The 20835-nt window shown below is 40.5% G+C and overlaps 1 protein-coding gene across 4 annotated transcripts in view; it reads right to left on the reverse strand.

The window, feature by feature from the left end:
• Nucleotides 1–20835, reverse strand: part of PTPRC (protein tyrosine phosphatase receptor type C) — a 109882-nt gene that overhangs the window by 42067 nt on the left and 46980 nt on the right. Inside the window, exons 3-11 of one of the 4 annotated variants that reach the window (XM_075996986.1) lie at nt 17102–17128; nt 13795–13992; nt 12140–12280; nt 9322–9450; nt 8149–8223; nt 6953–6979; nt 5037–5252; nt 3896–4024; nt 2028–2165 (exon numbers count right to left, since the gene is read on the reverse strand). In XM_075996986.1, coding sequence (XP_075853101.1) covers nt 2028–2165; nt 3896–4024; nt 5037–5252; nt 6953–6979; nt 8149–8223; nt 9322–9450; nt 12140–12280; nt 13795–13992; nt 17102–17128 — 1080 coding nt within the window. The remainder of the gene's footprint in view (nt 1–2027; nt 2166–3895; nt 4025–5036; nt 5253–6952; nt 6980–8148; nt 8224–9321; nt 9451–12139; nt 12281–13794; nt 13993–17101; nt 17129–20835) is intronic. The other 3 variants (XM_075996988.1, XM_075996987.1, XM_020284323.2) reach the window with 3 other exon arrangements.

The following is a 20835-nucleotide window of genomic DNA, read 5'->3' on the forward strand; positions in this document are numbered from 1 at the left end:
CATGAAAGGTCAGATATTGTGTGATTCCATTTATATGAAATGTCCAGAATAGGCAAATCTGTGCAGACAGAGGTAAATTGGTGGTTGCCTGCCTAGAGATGGGGGGTGGTGGTGGTGGGGGTGGGGGGGTGGGGGGTTGGGGGGTGGTGCTGGGAAAATGGGGAGTAACTGCTAACAGATGCAGGGTTTCTTTTGCTGTGATGAAAATGTTTTAAACTGATTCTGGTGATGGCTGCACAACTCTAAAAATATTTTAAAAATCATTGAATTGTACATTTTAAATGGGTGAATTGTGTGGTATGTGAATTAATGATTCATTAATTTTTTTAAAAAAAAACCATGGCTTCTTTTGCAGTTGTCTTTCAAAAATCTCCCTTCTTTCTCTATCGAAATGATATGTAAAATGGTTAATCTGCTCTTGTATAAGGTTGGAGGGCTTCTGAATTACTGGGGTAACCCCTAATAATGTTATAATATTTTTAAATCCACTTTGCCAATATTTCATTATCTATTAATATTTAGCTCGTATGTTCATAGAAGAGACAGACCTATAGTTGCCTCGGCATTGGCCAAATTTTGTGTCCACATTGTATTGATTCTAATCCAATTCCAAACTCTAACAATAGTCAAAACAAGTTAATAAGTTTCCATGTCCTCTATGCTGTGGAATAGTTTGGATAAGATAAGAATTATCTGTTCTTTGACTATTTGCCTAACTTTGTAAAACTACCTTCTCTTCATGCATTCATAAGGGTGTGTTTAGTAAGCAAATAATACGTGTGAGGTGGGTAGAGAAATACGCGAAATAATTTTAATTCCACGTTTCTAATTCTACCTAGGTAAATGTTCATAATTCATAGCTTCTAGGCAACTAACTTTTTAGATAACTTTTTACCTAACTTTTTAAATTGGATGCAAAGTTGTTTTATAATTTTTAGAATTTGTATAATTTTTTTAGTTCTCTTTCTCTTATTTAATCCATAGGGTCATTTTGTTAGATGTCTGGCTATTTCATTATTTTTCTTCAAAGACCCGCCTTTAGATCAGTTGATAAATTCTTATGATTTTTGTTTGTTCCCCCTCAATAATGCATACTCTAATCTTTGTTATTTTCTCCCTTCTACTATCCTTGCATTTGTTTTCCAAGTACTTTCCGTTGATTTTCATTCAGTTGATAGCAGAGTAATAAAAATTTCTTCTAAACTATGACTTCCAAGGTTACAAAATTCTCCAAAAATGGGTCTTTACCCAAATGTGCAACACATTTACATTTATTATAACTTTTGATAGATTGTAAATGTTTCTTCTATCTCACCCATTATTATCTACTTAATATCTCTCTCTCCTTCTCCTTCTGTTCCTCTCCCTCCTATTGTTTTCTTCTTCTTTTACTTCTTTCTCCCCTTATCCTCCACCTTCTTTTCCTCCTGTGATATGTGGAATTTTTAAATGTCATGATATCCTTCTACTGCTTATAGGCAACACCATCTATTTCTCTTTTTTTTCCAGTGGTTATTCATAAATCGTCATTTGTATAATTAATATAGTTTTAACAGATTCTAAATTTAATGGGAATCTCTGTCTTTCTAAATAGCACTGGAATTCTATCACTTTTTCACTACTTTCTTCCATCTTCCCATCCACATTTAGATGTGCCACTGGGCTTCATTAGTTTCTTTGCTCACGTTACTTCTTCTATCAGAGGCAGGATTTGGGAGAGGAGCAGATCAAAAAGGGAAGGATGCTACAGGAAGAAAGGGACCATGAGTGAACACAACATTTTATTTATTTCAGTTTTGTTTCCAACATGACCTCATAACAGCCTACGATTTGAAGAAAATAAGAAAAAAAGGCAGGTGTTTGGGCCGTGTGTAACTTATTTTTAAACTCAACTTCAAAAATGGATAGAAATTTGTTTTCAGAAATCCTTCCTCTAAATTTATACCATCATTTCTTGTGATTCTCAAAGAACTGTAAGAGCATTAAGGGAAAGCAATTTTACACATAAACGTAAGAAATATACTCACCCCCAAGATCTGTTTTAACAGTAATTTTTTTTGTAATATACTGATGGCCATTATAAAGTACTGCTGCATCACAACTAAAAGTATGGTTGGGTTGAAGGTCTGGTAAATCCAATTGTTGATGGCAATGTGTGATATTGCCTGAAAGAAATAAGGATTGCATATGAGTATCTTAATACTTCACATGTAAATCTTTTTTCTGGCTTCATATTTATAATACTTTTAGTATCTATTAGATTGGAAATCTACAGAAATGATGAAAATAATAAGTCAAGACTGAACTTTTACAAAAATACTTGCTGAGTATCCCTTATCCAAAATGTTTGGGACTAGAAGTGTTTTGGATTTCAGATTTTTTTGGATTTTATAATATTTCCATATACATAATGACATATCTTGGGGATGGCATACAAGTCCATACACATAAGTCACTTGTGTCTCATCCATACCTTATAGACACAGCCTGAGGCAATTTTATTTTTCCCTTGGGGGCAATGAGTAAACCATGTGTCTTGTGCTGGCATTTTGACTGTAACCTGTCCCACTGAGGCCAGGTGTGGAATTTTCCACTTGTGGCATCACGTCAATACTCAAAATGTTTTGGATTTTGGAACATTTCAAATTTCAGATTTTAGGATTAGGAATGCTCAGCCTGTATACAGAAAGCATAACTTAAGAACATCCCTAATTTAACTGATAAAATGAGGCATTGGCTCATTAATCACTGTTCAGAAACTGAGATTGCACCTAGGCATTTGCCTAAAAGATTTTTCTAGAACAGATCTTTTTTTCATCATCAGTCTGTCATATGTTGTTCTTGCTGTCCTCATACTATTTGCATGGTAGGCACGCATGTATGCTATGGTTATTACATGATGATACATGCCATTCTGTGTGTGCACACATCTGTCTTGTCAAATACGATCCAGCAGATAGATGGCTTTATGCCAGGGGGTGGGAAATTCCATCTCATTAAATTCAAATACACCTAAAAAGAAATGCTATCTCAATTATTGTTGACCTGAATTCAAACTCAATCTTATTCCTAGAAGAACTTGCAGTTCTTTTTCTTTCTTGTTATCTAAGGGTTCTTGGCCTCGTGCATGAATTTTGTTGATAGAGGACTGACAAGGTAAGTTCTTTTTTTTTTTGAGACAGAATCTCACTCTGTCACCTGGCTTGAGTGCAGTGGCATCAGCCTAGCTCACAGCAACCTCAAGCTCCTGGGCTCAAGCAATCATCCTTCCTCAGCCTCCCGAGTAACTGGGATTACAGGCATGTGCCACCATGCCCGGATAATTTTTTCTATATATTTTTAGTTGCCCAGCTAATTGCTTTCTATTTTTTTAGTAGAGACTGGTCTCGCTCTTGCTTGGGCTGGTCTTGAACTCCTGAGCTCAAACGATCCACCCGTCTCAGCCTCCCAGAGTGGTAGGATTACAGGTGTGAGCCACCACACCCAGCCGACAAAGTAAACTCTTGAACCAAATAATCTTATATTTGTTTTCCTTTCTTTCTATCAGAATATGTATAGTATCGCTCTTTTATAACACCCTTCTCTCGTAATCTCTTCAAAAATGCCTTGTGTATAACAATTGCCAAGAAAATTCTTGTAAATTAATAGACTTTCAATTTTTCAGTATTTATTCTTCAGGGGGAGTATTTTTCTATTTTGTGAATTTGTTTGAATGGTATAGACAATCCAATAATTCAATAATTTGACTCCAAATATGCCACAGACCAAAAAAGAAAAAGAAAAGACAAGAAAGAAAGAGACAAGAGGAGGCAGAGAGAGAGAAAGAAAATGAAACAACAGCTTCTAGAACAGCTTCCTACCACAAAAAGTTATCTAATAAATGTTATATTCTTACCACATTTAAATTTATATGTAATATTATTTAGATCACAATTAAAGTTTTCAGTTATGTCCCATTTTAAACAAATAGTAGTATCTGCTTTTTCCGGCTGCGTACAATCAACTAATTCAAACTTTTCAGGCTCTGTCGAAAAGATGCAGAAAGAGACTTCATTAATATTTTATAATGTGTGCCATATTCTCAATTAAAGTCACTGGAATTATATTAATTAACATAGAATTTGTCAATAATTTGTCAAGCATTAAGATTACTTTTGTAAAAGCCTGATAACTCTCAAGGTTCAGTGTTTTTTGATTATTTAGTTTATAATTTTTCAATGACATATATTTTGATGGTGTTTCACTTAGATTTATGCTACTTTTAAAAATGAAACTCAATCAAACATACAGATAAAATTGCAAATTTTACGTATTTCAAACGTTCATTCCACTTTATATTTTTGCTTCTATCTTCAATTTTGTGTTTACTCATTGATTCTTAATTGAATAATATTATCCTAAGATTTCATTAGTAGTAACATGTACATGTGAATAAATTGATTAGTAATCCAGAATTATTAAATGATGTGACATAATTTTTTTAAAATTACACAGCCTGTGAGTCCCTCTTCCAAAATGCATTTTGCTAAGGAATGTTTCCTCCCTTCTCTTTCCCAGTGGTAGGTAGCTTATTTGGCAAAACCAGCTTGATCTTCTTAACGTAAGTCTTCCCCTTGTTTTGTGAGTGTTTTGCTTCTTCCCATGAATGTCAAATCCTTAACTTTATGTCTTTCCCTTATATATTCCAGACAAATTTTCACTTCATAAGCACATGCACATATGTACTGAATAACTTCAATTAAGCAGAGGAGAAAACAAAATCTTACAGACAATTCCTTAGCAAGATAAACTATATCTCCTCTACCTGGACTTCTCTGTTAAAGAAGTAGGAGGCATGACTAATGGATGTAAACAGAAGGCTTATATGGCTTTACAATTTTTGCTTGGCTGGGAGAGCAGGAAAGTTCACCCACTTGTGTACAGTTGACTTCTTTTCCCTCAGCCCTGTTCTCACACCACACTAGTTCTTGTGGCTAGACCACACCACACCTGAAATCAGTTTTTGTAAGTATACAAACAGAAATAAACAGATTTACCTGGTGGTACATATAATTCTAACACTTTAGGTGGGGCACATGAGTCATCACTTATATTAACACTGGTGGTACTACATTCTCCTAGGTTAGACAACTCCTTGTTTGTACAATCAGGCTCACATTTCACTTCATCACTACTAACATTTAGCTTTGCACTAAAACGTTTAGTTTCGTTGTTGTACAAGTAATCCACAGGGATGCTTGCGTATTTTTCCTCTGAAAGAAAACGAAACAGTGATGATTATCTCTTTTTTTTTCAAACTGAAGAAAACTACATTAAATGGAAATCCCTTAACATATATTTTCAAAAAATATCAAATCACTAACAAAACAAAAACCTCCCAGGAACATAAAAAATAGAAGAAACATATTAGTTGCCTCCACATCATTCTTTCATAATTGCCTTTAGGTAAGGACCTCAGCTTGTAAATTTATGTTTGGACGATTATTGTTAAATGTCTGTCTTCCCAACTGAACTGTAAATCTCATGAGAGCAAACTCCACTCTATTGTGATTATTGCCATAAATCCAAGTCTATGCATAATATATGTCATTAATATGAATTCAATAATTACTTGCTGAATCAATATATAAATGAATGATGCGTCTGAAAATTTCTTCTTCTTCCTTTATAAGTTCCCTTGTTTTTAAAAATGTAGTTATTAATCATCTGTTTCTCCAAATATGTGGAACATAAATTATTCAGAGACCACAGACCCTCGTTCATCCCTTTAATTATGTAAAATTATCATCCATAGTCTCCTAAATACCTTTCTTTAGTGTCAACAATTTCTGATAAAAATACCTTTGCAACCAATACTAATTTATTCACCCAATTTTAGCTGACAAAAATCATCAAGCCCTGATCATGTTTAAGGAACAATCTCAAACACTAGGAATACAAAGGCAAGTCACACAGGATCAGCGTATAGAAACACACAGTCCAATGTGGACACAAACACAGGCATGAATTGCAGGAGACCTGCAAAGAACTAAAATAAGATCATGCACAAAATCATGAGAGAGTGACGAGAGAGAGAAAGAGAGAGAGAGAGAGAGAGAGAGAGAGAGAGAGAGAGAGAGAGAGAGAGAGAGAGAGAGAGATTCAGGTTGGAGGGGTAGGGGAGGATTTCCAGAGAAAGTGACCCAGTTTGTGTTTTAAAACGAGAGCAAGAAATAGAAAAAAACCAGGCATGGGGGTGGGAAGAGTGTGTGTTCAGAAAACTGAAAACGGTAAGTATATCACTTAACGTGAAGAGTATAAGGGGCAGAGGTGGATGGAGCCAGATTCTAAAGATCATATTAACTAAACAAACACACGAAGGCAGATCTTTATACTAAATGCAAGGAGGCAGGGAGTTCAGAGGTGAGATTTAGAAATAAACGGCGGGAAAAATCCTGACCAAGAGGAAGCACTTTGTTTCCAGTGAGAAGAGAGGAAGAAAATTCGGAAAAGAATGGGTTCCCAAGCATCTGCTTTGAGCCAGCCCCTGGCAAGGCAGAGAAAGAGAGACAGACAGACAGGCAGACGGACAAAAACAGAGAGATTTCTCTTCCTGATGCGCTTTGAAGGGTATCATCTGCATTTCACATTTACACTGAATCCTTGCCCACCACCCCCCGCCAAACAAACCTGCTACCATTCCATTTCACAAACACCTGGACTGAAATTAGGTATTGGCTTCACCAGAGTTGTCTAGCTAGCAATTTTTAATCCTGCTACTGAAAACTGGGTCTGCCTCTGAAATCAAGGGTTCTTGCCACTGAGGGATACTGGCGTTTAAGATTTGGAGCTACTCATTGGTGAGAAATTAGAGCCAGCGAGTTTGGTTTGCTGGTGGGTCTCGAAAGCTCACAACGGAGAGGGAAATAATCGAAGTGCTATTCCAAAGTCTGCCTCTAAGTAACAAACTTACCACAGGACGGCTTAGGTGTAGTAGTAGCTGTGACAGAGAAAAGAAAGAGAATGCAAACGATTAACGTTTTGTTTTGGAACATCTGCTATGACATTTTGGGAAAAGGTGATGCATAACATCGCAACTTCGTGAACTACATAACTAGGTTTAACAGACAATGCAAAGCTTGCCTAGTACGGATATTTTAATCTCAAGACTTCAAATGTCACAAACCGATGGGCTGGTTCTAGAAAACGTTTCCACGGATCCACCCAATAAACCCAACTGTGACAATAACAATAGCATTAAGGCTTCACGCGTCTGACTGTGGGGTGGAACTACGGCTGAACATTCACACAAGCCAGAAATGTCATAAAGGTCCTCATTCCCTTGGTTAATCTCGAAGTAGATTTATATAATCATAATCCCCATAGAATGATGTTTATACTTTAAAAATAAAACTAAGATGATAGGCAAGGGCTGCTTCATTCTCTAGTTTCACTGTTGTATGCTCGGTGCACACCAAGGGCAATGAACTGCTCTCTCAACAAATTGAGGAGCATCTTCTGTTGAGTTTATGTTTTTAGCCGCAGAACTAGGGGACAATGTGCCTCGTAGACACTCATTAGAGATCTCTGCTAATCTTGCTTTGGGTGCGGAAGAGTGTGAGGGAGCACGAGGCCCTTGCCGGCTCTTCCTTCTCTCACTGACCCACAGACGTCTCCATCGCTGTGGCCGGCCCCTCAAGGCCCCTTCTTTCCCCCCCTCCCTGCCCTCTGGCTGCTGGACGGGAACTCTGCGGTCAGCCCTCTGCCACTCACCGCTTGGAGCAGAGAGCCCCCTGGATGGAGTCTTTCTTTTCCACGCCACTACCTAACCCCGCTCTTAGCAAAAGGAGCCCTGGTAGACTGGGGTATTTCCCGGACATGTTTTCACCACCCACGCGGGACTCCTGGGAGGTGCTGCTGCCACAGCACGAGGGGTGATGGCGGCAACCCTGCATCCTGCCCTCGTCAACTGCTGCGCTGCTAAGTATCAAGAAACACCTGACAGCCGTTCCGTGGCCCTCGGGACTAGAGCCCCTCACGGAACTTCTCCAGGCAAGGGGCCCGGCGGCAGGGCAGGGGGAGGACCCCGGGGTGAGCAGGCCCCGGCACGGGGCAAGGGTGGGGGTGGGGGGCGTGGTGTGGTTGCGTGACTGAGGGTGAGGCTGTCACCTATGGCTGTGGTTGCAAGGCCAGTGCCCGCTGCAGGGCTCAGAGTGGAGGATGCGGTGGAGAGAAGCTGGGCATCTGCAAGGAAACGAACAGAAGAATCAATGTTAATGAGCTTGTCGTCTCGAAGGGCGAGGGGAATTCCCTGATGGAACCTTCGCTTTGCTTTTCGACTTGGCACTTGCTTCATCTCTGGAGACCGTGAAGCGAACCAAAGGTCTATCTACAAATGGCCCCGGGAGATAACCATATCTGAAGCGACTTCCAACTAAACCACCGGGGAAGTCGAAGGGAAACTTAATTCTTTGGTACGATTCCTACCTGTCGTGTGAGTCTTCCTAAAACTGCTCCGTTCCCTTTCGATTACAACTCTCCTTAGTTTCGGACACTGATAGGGGTGACAATTAAGCTTTTGTACTACTCATTGCACACCAGACTGTTCACGCATCCAGTCCTCACATCATCCTATGGAGTCAGTACTGTATCATTTTTACAGAGGGGAAAACTGAAACGTGGGAAGCATTAGCCATTTGTTCTGTAATCAGCCAGGAGGTTGAAGGTGTGGGATTTGATCCCAGGGCTAAAGGACATTAGAGTCTATTATCTATTCTTCTTTGCCATGAACTTTTGTAATTTTTTTTTTTTTTTTGAGACAGAGTCTCACTCTGTCACCCTGGGTAGAGTGCCGTGGCGTCAGCCTAGCTCACGGCAACCTCAAACTCCTGGACTCAGGCGATCCTTCTGCCTCAGCCTCCCGAGTAGCTGGGACTACAGGTGCTCACCGCCAGGATGCCCGGCTAACTTTTCTATTTTTAATAGAGACTATTTTTTTCTATTTTCAGTAGAGACGGAGGGTTTCACTCTTGTTCAGGCTGGTCTCCAACTCCTGAGCTCAAGCGATCCTCCTCCCTCGGCCTCCCAGAGCGCCAGCATTACTGGCATGAGACGCCGTGCGCGGACCTGTATAATATTACTCATACAATAAAATATGTCTAGAAAAAAAAAACTTACTGGAAAGTTCCTTTTGCCTAATTCAGTATTAAGGTGTAAAAAATTATAAAATAGGAAACCTGCAAATAATATTTGTCATGAGATTTTTTAAAAAGCTGCATTAAAGTGTGGAGTTTCCATTTCCTTATCCACAGCTGGAGACAGCTAAGGGCAGCGTGGCCGGACCTGAGGAGGTGTTGGAGGTGCGTGCAGGTGAGGCAGCAGAGCTGTCGAGTGCAGGGCTGGGGGCGGCTACGGGTGGCAAAGTTGTGGCTTCCGGGAAGGTGCCGGCTGTGCTCCTCTCTCCTGAGACACCTGCAATCACAAGGGCCACCGTGAGCCCCGCCACTCCCTCCCGCCACACATGGCAGTGGCCACCCCGGGCAGCACGCGCCAACACGGTGACTTAAGCTAAGGCGGAGGGACACGCATGCAAGCACTCCTGCTGTACCACAGAACATGCATTTTACAAAACTGCACTAAAAACACCCAGGCTTGCGAGAAAGACGAGTTTAGGGGCAGACAACCGGAGACCTGTGCAGCTCGGCGATCAGAGCACAACTGCAAAAAAATGGTTGGGGCTTCAGCTTGGACAGCCCGAGGAGACCGAGCCTCCGGGCTGCGGGCTGTCTCAGGCGACATTAAAAATGCATCAAAACCGTGGAGATTGGGGAGGGCTGTCTTGGTGGTGCTGAGACCACGTGGGCGGAAGCGAGACTCTGAGCGAGAGAGGCTGCCCTAAGGCTGGCAGGGGAGGAAGTGCCACCCACCGGGCACGGGCCGTGAGCCCCCGGCACGCCTGCCCTCTGCACCTCTCTGGGGAGGCGTCCCCGGGTGCAGGTGCTCACTTTCCATTTTCTTAAAATAGAGCTGAACGGGCTTCTGCCCGCACAGCAGCTGAGCTCAGATTTTTTTTTTTTCCTTTCCAGCTGAAGGTTACCATTCTACTTTCACTACGCAGGCCCCCTTGCCGGGGGAAATCCACCTGGCTTGGAACCAGCAAACGCCACTTCCAGACGGACCCCAGTCTCTTGCTTTCCAGGTGCGCAGGTGAGCTAACTGGCCTAGAATCTGGCGTCGTGAGGGAAGGAACTGAGCACCGCACGCAGTGAGGACTTTGCGTCGCCAGGCTCCAGAGCACCTGATGCGTGCTGCGTCTCCCCCCGACATCAAGCCCAGAATCACAGCACAGGCACTCGGCCGGCGCCTCCTAGGCGACTGGCGCCGTGCTGGTCGCCACGGAAAAAGCAGGAGAAATACGGGGTAGCCTTCATGCAAGAGCCTGTCTGGAGACCTCACCGTCAAGATCCCTGCCGTGTGCGCTCTGAACACGGCTCTGACGGGAGTCGTGGTGCGGGCTTCTTCCCGCGACACACGAAGTGCAGTCTGTAACTTCACGCATACGTTCCCATAGAATTGGAATCTCCTTAAAAAAAAAACAACCCCTGAGTTTGGGTTCCTATTTCGGTCTTTAAAAGCCACTAAACCATAAAATGTATCTAAACTATGGAATAGAATGGAGAACACAGACACCAGTTCTTCGGTTCTGGGTCGCCAGAGGAAGGCTCCAACAGAGCAAGGAGAAGAGTAGGGAGATCTGTTTATCCTTAAAAAAATTCATTTCGGCATAGAACTGGCCCTTCCACAGAGCTTCAAAGCAGCCGGATTCATCTTCAGCCTTCTGACACCTTCTTCTTTCCTCTTCTCTCTCTAGCTCCTTCTCCTCTTCCCTTCCTCCTGCAAGCTGAGCCCTCCTGCCTTTCCGTGGCTCCCACTCTCCCCCTCCCCAAATCCCCCAGTGTCTCTCCTCATGCGAAATCTACTTTCCCTTGTTACGTACGTCTCTCAGCGCCGGCTGAGTGAGTGGCAGTTTTCAATTTTAATTCGAGTGATTAATCCTAATAGGTTTTTAATTAGTGGAGTTAGCCACTGTGAGGGAGGGCGAACTCCTTGATCAGGGCAGGGCAGACTGGTTTGTGTGGCAACCAGACCCTACGGGCCCATCCTCTTTCCTTCGTCTGCAAGCCTCTGCCCCTCCTCAACTCCTGAATCTCCGAATTCGCTGAAAGCGGCAAATCTTTTGACCGTCGGTGGTTCCTGGGTAGCTGGAGGAGGTAGAGTGAGGCAGGAGGTGGGGGCAGCTCTTCCCCCAGCGAGTGGATTGCCTGGAATGATGTTTGCACCTAGGAACAGTTTGAATGCTTCAGAATAACAGTTATTCTATTTGATACCTTTGACTTCCTTGTTTGAGTCATGCCTAAACCGAGACCGTTTTCCTGCTAGCCACACAGGCCCACCTATTAATACCTTGGCACTCGAGTTGCTGCAGGTATACACCTGACTGTGTGGATCTGCGATCTGAGAAAGGACGTCGTTGTTTTTCCCGCATAAGGAAAAAAAAAAGGGGAGGGGGCACCCTGAAGTGACTTAGATTCTGACTTTGGAAAGTCAAGGGAGGGAATATTTTGCATCGCTATAAACTCAGGAGATGCTAAGCTGAAAGAATCTCGACGTCTGCGTGAGAAATAATTAGCATCTATTCACTCTTTCTTCTCATTCTTTAAAAAGCAATTTCGTCCTGGTTACAATGTCTCAGTGCTCTGCATTGATGATGGGAGTCATCTACTCTCCATCGTTTTGTTTGTTGGTATGAAGTCTTAAAGCAAAGATTTATGTATATTATTTTTATGACTAGCTAAAAGAAGTTTTCACTATACCATGATCATTGCTCGAAATATAAACGTATAGAGCGTCCCGAACAACTCTTTCCCCCTTAGCAAATTTTTGCTGCAGTCACAGTTTTTGTTACTCGCTCAATCTCCGTTAAAAGGAACTTGGTTACACGGTTTCACATCCTAAGAGTACCTGCAAAATTCCAAACTCATCAGCTATCACATTCTAACACACAGAGCAAGCGGTTGGATTTCCACACACCACTCTTAACTACAGGCAGTTGTCATATTTGCACTCTTCGCATCTACACAGGCCTAAGGGACCCGCAAACCTGGGGTGGTGTCATTCCCGCCGGGGGCAGGGGTGAGTGTGGTAAGGGCAGCCGGGCTGCGTGTCTGCGTGTCAGCTCCGCCAGGGGGCGCCTGCGAGTCTGCGTGCGTGGGCAGGTGAGGCGTCTGTGCAGGTGTGGCACCTGGGTGAGAAAGTGAGAGCGTTACATCAGTCTCCCCCCTCGCAGGTGGTGGAAAGCTTAAGTGCTAAGAGGTTCTAAGGCGCAAACTGCTGTTCTAGTTCACCAAACGTGTGGAGTGCCTCCACCTGTCTGCCAGCGTTTGCATTGCTTTGCAATAAACCTGGCGCCTGAGCTCTCTATCTGCACCTTCCTGGGAGGCGCCCACCCCGAGCTGGATGCAGCCAACAGAGGATTTATGTTTCCAGAAGGATTTTTTTGACTTCCACATCATTATGAGTTGTTTGTTGCTGTTGTCGTTTGTTGATTCTCCATCAACTCTACAAACTGACATTTGGGACGTTTCTTTGTAGGCAGAATTAAGAAAGGGATCCTCCAATATGTTAGTGTCTCTTACAAGTCACAAAGAAGAAATTTACAGAAGGACAAGAGTTGTAACAGACATCTAATATACACAGTGGCCAAAAAGTATATGAAAGGATGATTAACATTATCAAAAATGTTTTTAAAAGATGTAAATTGATATGAAATATTTTTTAACTATCTTGCTGGCAGAGTTTTAAAAGATTGCTAATATATAGTGTGGGAAAAGGCATGGAAACATGGAAGCTGTCACACACATGTGTGCTTATACAACTATGCACACACATATATACACACTCACAAAATCATATGCCCAGAGCCTGGAGGATAAACAGTAATAGTTAAAAAGGTATCTTTAAAGAACAGAATTTAAGGGGTGGCATTTTTATTGCATGTGTGTGTATGTAAAGTATATGTAAAGCATATATAAAATATATATACATATACACACACATCTACGCACACATACTTCTACACTGATGTTTCACAACATTTGTAAGCTATGTTTATAAAAACACTATTACACATTGAAATTTAATGTTATGCATAAGGATGCTTATTATAATCACTTTCAAAAAACTGAACAGTTTTGGATGGTGTATATAATATTGTTTGAAAAGCAGATTATTAAATTATTAAATTTCCCTAATTTCCCTAATTTCAGTAAGAAAAATTTTACTGCATTCCATAATCTAACTCAACCTTAAACATAACGGAAGCATATAGCCTCATCTCAGTGGACAGCTGAAATACCACCTGATAGCAAGATTATTTTCTAGAAAAGAAACTGTGATCTTTTGTTTGAAAGCAAGGAGCTCCAACCTGCCCGGGGCTGCAGGGAACCTAAGTGAGCAGAAGCCGGGAGAATGATGCAGAATGTGCAGATCACAGAACACGAGAGCAACTCTCCCCTCTTGATTTTACCAGGCAGTTTCCTCTCCTTCCCTTTTTCTCTCCCCTCCCTAACGACATGCATGTACGACTTCAGTCGACCAATATTTCATGGGCACTTAATACTTCCGACACTTGCATAGAAATCGCGTACTTCGAAACACTGCACACATAGTTCAAAGAAAACCTTGCTCTGCTAACTTCAGAATTTACAAAAGACAAGTTTTTCCCAGGATCGCTTCCACAAACATTTGTCTGCCAACCTGTCATAGCAAGAGCACTAGGCTTATCCAAAGGGTCCGGGGATACATGGGTTGAAGTATCTCCTGGACTAGGAGGAGGAGTGGACTCTGAGGAGTCATTGTCTCTTTCAGAGATGCTTGCAGGTGAGAGTGTAGTGGTGCGAGCAGGTAAGGGGCCACTTGGAGACAGAGCACTGGGCTTCTCAGTTGTGTTCAGTCCTGTTATATTGATAGGAGATGGAAGAAGGAGAAAATAAATGTGAGTCATATCCTGAAACACAGGGTTGTCTCAATGGACTAACTCCCCAGTGTGTATGCACACACACACACACACACACACACACAAATACACCATACGTATGTGATATATGGTGTATATATATATATATATGTATGTATATTGTGTGTATACATTTATAAATGTATAGATCATATACACACGCATATATACATAAATGCATACAGAGACATATGCAGACTATATGGAAATAGTCCACAGAAATGTCTTCAACTTCATGATAACAAAATAAACACAAAGCAAGATACTGAAATAACATTTACCACAGCTTAAAGTTTACTCTACAAAGAGGAAAAATAAAACAAGGTGATACTGAGAGAGGTAAATGAACCGTTGGTATGAGTGTACAATGGCAAAACCTTTCTGCAGGACAAATTAGCACCATGTACTAAAAGCCTTTAAATTATTTTGTGCTCACTCTTTTGCTGAAAACAAGTGTAGTTCTTTATAAAAGAATAGAGAAATAACACCAATTTTTTTTTCAAATCATGCAATCTCTGGATGTTGGGATTATAGAGTTGCAGTTTTTTCCTAAAGCTTCTATGTTTACTGTATATTTACCTCTTTGAATAGCAAAATGTATATTTTTATATATTTAAGTAATCAAAAGCTGAGTTACATCACAAAAAATATTTTAATTAATTCAGCTGAACAAGATTGGGCAAAAGAAAGATTGGGAAGAAGGAAAGAATGGGAGTAGACGTGGTAAGAAGGGAAAGAGTTAAGAATGAAAACTGAGATATTAGTAAATAGGGAATTAAGAAAATGGAAATAGAAATGATACAAAGAACTCATTCGTGCATTAATATCAAAGGTAAAGTGAATCTTAACGAAATACAGACAAAAGCCAACTGAATCATAGTGAACTGCCCCAGTGCCAGGGTGGTATGAAATACTGCAGAACTATTCTGTGATCACACAAATCCAAAATGACAGTGCAGTTGTTTTGTGTGTCATTTTCCAATGAAAAATTTCAATTTCTAGAATTTTATGATCCAGTAACTCACAAATAAATCCATCTAGTAATAAACTTCCACCCACGATTACATGCCAATGTATCCAATAATGCACAAGTGGCTACCACCAGTCTTCAATCAAGGCTAGCTTCAGTATTCTCTCCTCTGATAATGCATTGAATGAAAGAAAAGGAGGGGAGGTGGGAGAAAAGAAAGGAGGAATATGAGGGGACAGAAGGAAGGAAGGAACTAACAAAGGAAGAAAGGAAAGAAGGAGGGAGGGATGGGAGGAGAAGAAGAAAGACTAGAAGGAAGGAATTTAAAATTCTCTCCATTAACATTAATTCACTGTCGTCATTATGGATTTGACTATTATTAATTTGTCATTTTTAAGTTAAACCAAAACTTTGGTGTTGGCAGAGTCCCAGTGACCCCTTTTGCTTTGAGGGTAATGTACTTTGTCATCCACCCCCACTGCTGTTAGATTTGAATTGCGAAGGATAGAAAGGAGATCACTCCAAACGCCACATGTAACAGTGCTGTGCTATTTTGGAGAGGGCCATTCCTAAATATTTCTCCTAGTCATCAAGCAAACGCAGTCCCAGGTGTATGAAGAAAGATGTCCAGGGAACTTCTCAACATCCTTGCACACATCTTAAACTCAGTGCACATTCCCTGGTTCCACAAATAAGAGTTTAGTTGAAGATTAGAAAACATGTTTGTCAATTCCACGTTGTAGCTGAACCTCCCCTTTGGAGATACCACCGGTTTCCACTGATTACATAGTTGTTTGCAATATTTGGGAAAGAACATTCTCCTTTGCATTCCGGGTCACAAGTTTAACTTACCTGGTTTCATCATTGGAAGGCTTGTTGTGATAGAGTTAGTGCAATAATAGAAACTCCCTCAATAATGGGACGAGTCATCTACCATTTTTAAACATTTACTCCAATTCTAACTGATACCCACCCCTCTCCTGCAAAAATAACCAGTTGCTATGGTTGACATGAACTTAATCTTCTCTAAAAGGTGGAGATGCTAAGTCGCATTTGAGTAGGTAGTATAGACCGATTGCAATCTGCCATAACATAAAACTCGCATTAGATCTTTTTAAAAAATAAGATGATATGCTTTGATCATCTCCTATGCGGCAGATTCAGCAGCATTTTTTGCTGGTGTTTACATAGCTCTTTGTTTCCATCATTTGGAAAAAAATTTTACTTAATGACAAAAATAATTCCTTTAATAATTCAATTTTCAGAATGTGTCAAATGTGCCTCACTTAAAAATGTGCATCATAATTATTAAATCAGAATTGTCTGAGTGGTTTTTACTTACCCTCTGAACATATACTGTCACGCAGATGATTAATCAGGAAATAAATAGTAATACATTTTCAATAACAATAACATTTGAGTGATGTGATTTATCTTTAACCCACATGCAATTTAATTTTTCTCTCTTGTTTTGCATGTAATATCTATGACTTTGCAGCATGTTTATTGTTTAAATTTAATTTCTCTCAGGATTAAGATACTTGTTAAGACTATTAATTCAATTATACCAGTATAATTTGGAAATGATTGTTACAAAATAACTTAATAGTCTCAAAGCTTTTGCATATCTTTGAAAAGGTAAATTACTGTTGAAAAATTATATATAAATTATATATATGTGATTATGTTTATACATCTAATTTCTCAGATAATTTCTTAACCCACTTTTGGACTAAAAAGTTTTGTGATCTAACTTAAATGTGTGTATTTTTAGTGTTAATATATTTTAAGAGATTGGGATCCTGCCAAGTGATTTACTATGAAGTTTAGTAAAATTATTCTTTTTATACAATAATACATATACGAATAGAATAATATGTTTGTTCAGGTAATTATTAAACTTTATGTCTTGTAAGCATAAAGTTTAAAAACAATTGAATGTCAAGAACCATTCATGATTATAAAAATTCATCCTTAAAACGATTTCACTGAATAATAATAGAAAATTTTATCAACATTAAATATATAAACTTTGTAATAAGGAAATAAGTAAGTAAAATGTAAATATTAATCCTTACCAATAATGGGATTAGGTGAGGTTTGCCCTGCAAAGAGAAAAACAAAAATATCTTAGAAAGTTTCAAATTTCATATATATGCATGTAAATATATGTTAGATATTTACATATACATCATCTCTACATTAGAACATTCACAAAGTGGCAATTTTCAGTGCCTTTTACCCTAATAAAACTATATTCCCTCTCATAGTATCTTTATAAAGCCCAAGTATGTCAAAACTATGTTATGACTTTCTCAACTCCCAGGCAAAATAAGAAAAATAATGAACTAAAGGGGAACTATTGAGATTAATTTCAAGCCTGCAACAGTCTTTGGAAAGACTTTTGAAAAGATTTTTCTCCCAAATGCATTCATTTATTTAGATAGTGATTATTTATCGAGCGCCTACTACGTGCTAAACATTATGCCACATGTTAGAGATATAATATGACCAATATATAGAAATTTGCTACCTGCCATGAGCTCAATTTTGTGTCAGATATAGGCCAAAAGTAAACATCCATATGGTGTGAAGGCAGGCAAGACGGAACATGCTATACGAGCACATACACCTTATTTGGGCTGCCAGAGTTGGTGGCCAGCTGGTGGAGCAAGTGTTAGAGAGGGTTTCTTGGACTCACTTAAACTATGACCTGAAGGATTACAAATAACTAGCTTAGTCCTAAAGTGATAAAAATCTGGGATATTTTTAAATACAGGCTTTAGATAGCCACTGGAGGGATGTTCTTTATAGAAAGTCTGATGGAGAAGCGTTAGAATTTTATGTCGACGTTTTTGTAAAATGAAACCTGGATTACCGGAAGGCAAAGCAGGGGGGGAGGGGGGGGTCAGGAAAATCAGGAGACTAAAAGGAAAGCAAGTGAGAGATAATGTCCCATATGAGGGAAGATGTATCCCAAAAGAAAGTTGGGAGGGTGGGGGAAAGGTCCATGAAACACCGAAAATAAGACCTACCCATAAAATAAGCCCTAGCAGGATTTCTGGGCATGTGCGCAATAGAAGCCCCACCCCGAAAATAAGCCCTAGTGACGGGCGTGGCTGCGCAGCGCGTCTGCACAACCCGTGCGTGTCGTCTTGGAGCGGGAAAGAGCACGAGCAGCCCTTCTCATCTGCCCCGTGAGAGCTCTATGGCTCCACATGAGAGATTGGGGCCAGTGGTTCTAAAGGAAATAGAGTCACAAGAAATTCAGGATGGGATTCAGTTTTCGGAGAGTTAGGATGATGTTCCGGAAGAAGACGACTTAACTATATTTGAATCAATGCAGGTTGTTGTACCGTACTTAAAACAACAACAACAACAACAAAACACATCCCCTGAAAACAAGCCCTAGGGTGTCCTCTTGAGGAAAAATAAATATAAGACCCTGTCTCATTTTCGGGGAAACACGGTACAAGTCATTAAGACGTTGTGAATCTTTGGAAGCCAGGAGCCAGGGCAGAAAAGGTGATCAGGGAAACATTTAGACTGGCGGTTTAACCATGGCCGTGGGTTGCGGTAGGCGGCTTGTGGAAACTGTCACTGAACTCAGGGAGAAATAAAAAGCAGGTGGGGAGAGGAGAATTTGCTGAGCTCGAGATCCCACGAGGAAGCAGGGTCCTCGCCCTGAAAAAGGCTTATGATCCATAAGACATAAGCATCTTGCCGTCTGCAAAAACACTTAAGTCATGGATGTACCCTGATTAAGACTAATAACTAAAAGTCCTCCCGTCAGAGAGCAGCAAGAATCACATGACAAGATGAAGAGGAGGAGAAGGAAGAGCAGCAGCTGCACCTGATTGATTGATTGATTGATAAGTAATCATTGGATGATTTTTTGACTACGAGTAAATGCAAGAGAGAAATCAAACATCCAGTGATAACAACTTTGGAAGAAGAGCCAAGCAGAAAATATTCCAGGCCCTGACAAGGAGATCGAAATTTTTCTCGAGCGTAATGGAAGCCGCCGAACCCATGAACATAAACGAGAAATCAACAACGTGATGACAGAAAAAGGAGGAATCTCAAAGTCACCTGTACCAGCTCCACCAACAGTTGCAAACACCACTGTGTACCATTGTCCTTGATAGCTTGTTGCCACCACAATCCGTAAAACAAACAATATAGAAAATTGCATAAAAGGAAGTTACAATTCATCTTATATTTGCTATAGAAATGAGGCGAACGGTGAAACGCTATGTGAAACGCTATGTGTTTCTTTTTTTTTAAACAAAGGAACTATGGATTCTAGAGCACCTGTGCTAGAAATGTTTCCAACAGAAAAAACACTATTCGTCAGACTACATACATGTTAGATGTATCAGAAAATGTAATTCCAAGCTGTTGAATAGAAATGAACGTGTTTTTTTTTTTTTAAAAGGAAATACAGGATGCATCGTATTTCAATCTGTATCTTGAAAAAGAGAAGGGGTAAATTACCAAAACAAAGAGGACAATTTCTAGAGATTTATGTTTTTAAAAGAATGATTCAGAAATGATATTTTGTTATTACTAGTTGCTAATATTTATTGAGTGTTGGACGGGTGCCAGGCACTACGTCAAGACTTCTGCTTGAATTTTGTCTCTTAAGCATCGCAACAACCCTAAGAAGCTGAGAAAAGTCAAGCCCCTTTGCCAAGTTCACAAGGCCAGTGCCCGCGAGCCCAGGCTTGAACCTGAGCCCACCTGAGTTCTCACGACATGCTCTCCACTCTCAGGCATCCTCCTCCCTCATCAATCTGTCCTTACGGCCGTTCCTCTTCGTCTCAACTTTTCAGCATGGAAGTTCTTTTAGCCAGTGCTTTAGGTTCCACAGAGAATGATGTTTGTTAAAACCTCATAAGCCAGTCAGGTGTGGTGGCTCACGCCTATAATCCTAGCACCCTGGGAGGCTGAGGCAGGAGGATCGCTCAAGGTCAGGAGTTCAAAACCAGCCTGAGCAAGAGCGAGACCCCGTCTCTACTATAAATAGAAAGAAATTAATTGGCCGACTAAAAATATATAGAAAAAAATTAGCCGGGCATGGTGGCGCATGCCTGTAGTCCCAGCTACTCGGGAGGCTGAGGCAGGAGGATCGCTTGAGCCCAGGAGTTTGAGGTTGCTGTGAGCTAGGCTGACGCCACAGCACTCTAGCCTGGGCAACAGAGTCAGACTCTGTCTCAAAAAAAAAAGAAACCTCATAAGCTAAGTAAAAAAAACATCTCAATCAGCATTGGACTACAGAATAAGTTACTGGCAGTGCTATAAATGCTACAATAAATCAAACCCTAAAAATGGTTATTCAAATTAAGTTATAATTTGTTGAGCAAATGCTCTATATTTGTGCTCTATGGCACAAATACTAGTGAAAACTCAGAGGTGTGTCAATTCAATTCACTACATAATATTTTTTTGTCAGGAGAGTCAACCAAACTACAGTAACGTCAAGTGAAAGTATAATTCACAGACTCCTTGTTTAGCTGTGAAGAGGTTTCTGGAGCTAGGGAACAGAATGGTGTATACATATATGTATTTTTTCTTTTCCTCATCTAATCATGCCTCCATATTCAACATTTCCCCAAATCCTTTGATCATTAATGCAACAAAATTTAGCATCCCTGGGAAACCATACAATATCTAAAGATCCATTGTATTTTCCTTCTTTCTGTGGTCATACTTAATTCTGGTAAAGGTTTCTCGAATTGAATATGCATTTTATCTTACACCCATTCATCAACTCTGAATATGATTCTAAATTCCTTCTCTAAGTGATTTT

Source organism: Microcebus murinus, chromosome 23, assembly GCF_040939455.1.
Source record: "Microcebus murinus isolate Inina chromosome 23, M.murinus_Inina_mat1.0, whole genome shotgun sequence".
NCBI classification, from domain to species: domain Eukaryota; kingdom Metazoa; phylum Chordata; class Mammalia; order Primates; family Cheirogaleidae; genus Microcebus; species Microcebus murinus.